This window comes from Crocodylus porosus, unplaced genomic scaffold (assembly GCF_001723895.1).
Source record: "Crocodylus porosus isolate Cpor-Errol unplaced genomic scaffold, CroPor_comp1, whole genome shotgun sequence".
NCBI classification, from domain to species: Eukaryota; Metazoa; Chordata; order Crocodylia; family Crocodylidae; genus Crocodylus; species Crocodylus porosus.
In genome coordinates, this window is record NW_017728940.1 from 7,861,219 (window position 1) to 7,865,912 (window position 4,694).

A 4,694-nucleotide genomic window follows, 5' to 3' on the forward strand; every position below is an offset into this window, starting at 1 on the left:
CTTTTCTTATTTCCAATGTGGTACATAATGTTTCCCTGTTACCAGCTGCAGAGATTTTTCCAAAATAGAGAAACCATAAATTCATGTGCCACCTAAACCATGTTCCCCACCCTGTTCCACTTCCTTTGCTAGGGGGAATTTCACTATTAAGCAATCCAGGGTTAGCCCATAAGACTGAAGTGTCCCATGATTTGCAACAGTCTGCCACCTACAGAAGAGCCAGCTCTCTGTGGACCCATACAGAATATAGCCATATTCTTTAGGCCAGGAGCACTTTCACCCTTGACTCAGTGCTTGAGCTTACACCTCGAGCTGTATCCAGCAGTTCAGTGGTTGTCCTGCCTTAAAGTTCCAAGTTTCACTCATCTCGTAGCATCTTGAGGAACACCTGGGTCTCAATCCCTGGTTCCAAATTATTCCCCACTCAGCCCTTTTTAACCTGGTGCACTATGAAAAGGACAGTCAGGTATTGCCAGTTTAAGGTGCTGGATGGAGTTAAAAGTTTACATTCAGTCTACAATACAGAGAGATGCAAGCACCTTAGAGGAATGCAGCAGCTCCTTAACAGCACATAGCAACATTACCCGTTTGAGTAGTAAGACATACAAAAAGCACCAGTAGTGAAAATCACATGAATTTTTAAGGTTTCTGTTCAGTCATTGATCTGTCTTTCAGATACTCAAGTATTGTTCCATGGCAGGGGCAAGCTGAGTCACCCCGTGTATGCTCATATCTACACGGATATGGGTCCAGTCTGTGGTGCCAGAACTGGAGATGGGTTAATGGGTATTTCCAGAAATGCTCAGATTTCTGGAGCTCCCAGAAAAACAAAGTGGTTGAGCTCTGCTCAGTTAACTATGAAATGCCTGCTCATAGCAGAAGGTGCTTCCACCAGCTCCCAGGGCATTTCAGTTCTTCTTTTCTTTTTTTTTAGGGAAAGAGGTAGCTGCTGATCTCAGTAATTCAGCTGGCTTGGTCAAAAGTAGGATCCCATTAGTTTCTCATAGTTGCACCAGGGATGTATGTGAGGGGTATTGTGCCCTCAGTCACAATTTCAGTGGTTTGTTTGGAACACTTGCGACTCCCTTTCATGCTTTTAAAATGCTCTGAAAGATGCTTCCGGAACTTCTTGGTAAGAAAGCAGTAAATGATGGGGTCCAGCACACAGTTGGTACTCAGCAGGCACAGCGTCACCTGATGGGCATCATTGAGCTGCTGGCGGAGTAGACAGTTTTCCTTCTGCCACACCTCTAGGACTGTCAAGGTCCAAGGGAGATGGATAAGATGGTGAGGTACAAAGCATATGACAAACACGGCCAGGACCGTGCACACCATCCAAAATGCCCTCTGCTTGACACGGGCACTCCGTCGAGGCTGTGCCGACTTGGAAAGCAGTGTCCTGATAATGATCCCATTAAACCCCAGAATAACCAGGAAAATGATATAGAATATAATGCATATGATCATGTGGATGGCAAGGATGGCCTTGTTGTCTCCAGTGCTGTCATAGCGCTCAAAACACCGTGTGACATTGCTAGAGCCAATTTTCTCTTCTGTAACGCCAGACCCAAAAAGGTAGTACAAAGTACTGCCTGCTATCACAATCCAGATAGCTGCTGACATGTAGATACCCTTTCTTCGGGTGCTGGATTGAACAGCTTTGATTGGCCTGGTCACTGCCTGATATCGGTTGTATGTGATGACTGTCAAGAAGGCTACAGAGCAGTAAGTATTAACAAAAAATAACCAGCCCGCCACATTGCACAGAAATCCTGGCATGATCCAGTCCCCTCGGTTATAATAGTAAATGATCCATAGGGGCAGTGTGACCAAGAAGAGCAGATCAGCTATTGTTAGGTTCACCATGATTATCTTGATTTCATTGAGTTTTCTTGCAGGGTAAACACGGCTGAAAATCCACAGCACATAGCAGTTGGCAATGAAGCCCAGAATGAAGATAACACTGTAGAAGATGGTAAAAAGAGTGTATCGGAACTCTGAGTCTATGTGGCATGAGGTGTTATGGGTCATGATTGCAGCAGCATCAGATAAGAGAGCAATAGGTTCATCTTTTGAGAACATTATACCACCAAACTGAGTCCTCCAGTGCAGAATTTCCTGTGCTCTACTTTTCTTCTTAGGCTACAAACATAAAACAAAAATAAAGTTATGAGGTGAGGGACACCACCAACCCCAATGCTGCCTCTCTGCTTTCAATTCTTATCCACTCTGACCGCAGAAGTTCTGCCTTTCCTGCACCCACTCGCACCTTGATCTCACCTCTTCCCTAAACCTCCATCCACCCAGCCCCTCTCCTTCTTCCCCCTCTTCTGTATTATTCCCATTCCATACCTACATACATTTGTTCTCTCACCCAATTTCTCTCACCTCTTCAGCATCACGAACAAATACTATCCCACCCACTCCATCATTTTCCTTACCTTGCCTTTCTAGGAAACAGAGAGAGAGATCTCTAAAGCATGGGGCAGTTTATTCTAACCCTGCTGTTGTATTTTTGATACAAAACCCACATGGCTTGTGCAGTATCTTGGCATCTGCATGGACTACTGCTGGTCACATCATAAGACATTAGGCATCAAATGAGTCATAACCTTTAAGATACAGACTGGGTTGGCATCCTACAAGATTCTGTCCGGCAACTTCCCCTACCCCTCCAGTCTAGCTGCCTTTTATTGGCTCCTGGGTCATCTGACTTGCTCTCACTCTTCGTATGAGTTATTTCTTCCCCTTACTCTTTTCCTGTTGAGCAAGCAAAACTGTTGCTACATAAATAACAGAAAGATTTTCAAAATTTGCTAACAGCTCTCTGTGTAACAGCATGTCTATAGCAACAGGCCCAGAGAACCTGAGAAAAGCATGCTAGAGCCTGTTTCTGAAGAGCCAGGCAAAGGCTGAAGTGCTGATTTCACCTGTTTGTTGGAGGAAGGGATATGTTTGTTAAGGAACAAATTAGGGCAGGGGTCGGCAATGTTTTTGGGCAGGGTACCAAAAACACCTGCAATCTTGGCTTGTAAGATGTTGGCATGCCAGGGGCAGATGGTGGGGGAGCCAGGAGGGGCCCAACCCTTGTTATGGCAGTGTAGCCCTGACCTCTTCCCCACTGCCCTCCCTGAGACACACATGCCAAGCAAAATGCCTTCATGTTGCCTACCCCTGCACTAGGGTCCTTGGAATATGGCTTTACTGTATAAGCACTTCCCCTATTCTTCATCATGAACTAGGAAGGCTGCTGAAGCCTTCCACTGCCTTTTACACTGGCTTAAAGAAAAGGCCCTGGTTAAAGTACATTCAGATCTGTGGCCTATGTAGAACTCTGGATGGCCACTTTGATTAGGCAGTACCCTCAGTGCTCTGAGTTACAGTGGTAAAATACCCCCTAAAATACCCCAAAATTGAAAACAAGCAAAAATCATGTTCTCTTTTAGCTACCATGCTGCCCTGAGGATTTATGCTTAGTTTCATGGTCACTATGGTCCTCAAGGCCTTTTTTGAGTCTCAAGTTTTCATTATACAACCTCTAATCTTCTGAATATGGCTTACATTCTTTGCACGGGATTCCAAAAGGTGTTGAGGCACAACAATTCTACACAATTCTTCTACACAGCTTTCCAATCTGTTGAGATTCTTCTGAATTGCACTCCCATCCTTCCCAGTTTAGTGGAATCTGCAAACTTGTTCAAAAAGCTTACTATAATAGCATCCAAATCATTAATAAAACATTTAAACAACACTGGGCCCAATACAGCCCCCTGTGGGAATTCACTCCCATTCTGACACAGATTCATTTATAATCTTCAGTAATTTCTATTTATCATTTCCCCTAATACTGGCGGAACTGAAAAACCAATCACTAGCATTGCTAAATGTGAATGTGTCATCCAGGTTTTTTCCCAAATATATTTAACTTCTGACTTTTATGCATCTTAATTGGCAGCTGATCCACTCAACTTGTTAAGCACCACTGGTCTAGGTCCATTACCCTCTGGCCTACAGACCAGATTTGGCCCATGGAACTGTGTCTTCTGACTTGCAGGGCTCCCCGTGAGTCTGGAAGTTTGGCAGAGGAGGAGTGGTGGCAGCGTTAATTGCTGTTCCTTTGCTACCACATTTCTGGACCCATGAGGAGCTATGTGATCTCAATAACATGGCCCTGCATGCTAGATCATACCAGCTCATGTGGCTGGGCTGATGTGCAGCCAGATCCAGTTGTACTGGTTGGCCTGGTACACAAGGTCAGGCCAGCACGTGGGATTGTAATCATGAACCAAACCCACATGCCAACCTTACATGAGGCCTGGCCTGTGGTATAACCTAGACCCATCAGGCCAGAGGGGTGGGCCACTGACCTAGACCAGTGGTGCTCCAGGTTTTGGCCCCATATACTAGATAACCCTTTATCAAGGCTTTTGATATGGTTTCCCACAACATTGTTGCAAGCAAGGTAAGGAAGTATGGCTTGGGTGAATGGACTGTTAGGTGGATAGAAAACTGGCTAGACTATTGGGCTCAGAGAGTAGTAATCAATGGCTTGATGCGTAGTTGGCAGCTGGTATCAAGAAGTCAGTCTAGGAGACAGTTTTGTTTCATAGATGAGAGACATGCTGGGATGGGATGGGCTCCACCTTTCCCCTAAAGGTAAGCATGTGTTCTCTTCCAGGTTGGTGAACCTCCTT

The 4,694-nt window shown here is 45.1% G+C and overlaps 1 protein-coding gene across 1 annotated transcript; it reads right to left on the reverse strand.

Annotated features, from left to right (window-relative positions):
• Positions 1-816: 816 nt before the first annotated feature.
• On the reverse strand, positions 817-4,399 carry PTAFR (platelet activating factor receptor). The gene is made up of 2 exons (XM_019548053.1): positions 3,562-4,399; positions 817-2,142 (listed from the first exon to the last, which is right to left on the reverse strand). The coding sequence occupies exon 2, from the start codon at positions 2,080-2,082 to the stop codon at positions 994-996; it is 1,089 nt and encodes a 362-aa protein (XP_019403598.1). The 5' UTR covers positions 2,083-2,142; positions 3,562-4,399; the 3' UTR covers positions 817-993.
• Between the last annotated feature and the right edge of the window lie 295 nt (positions 4,400-4,694).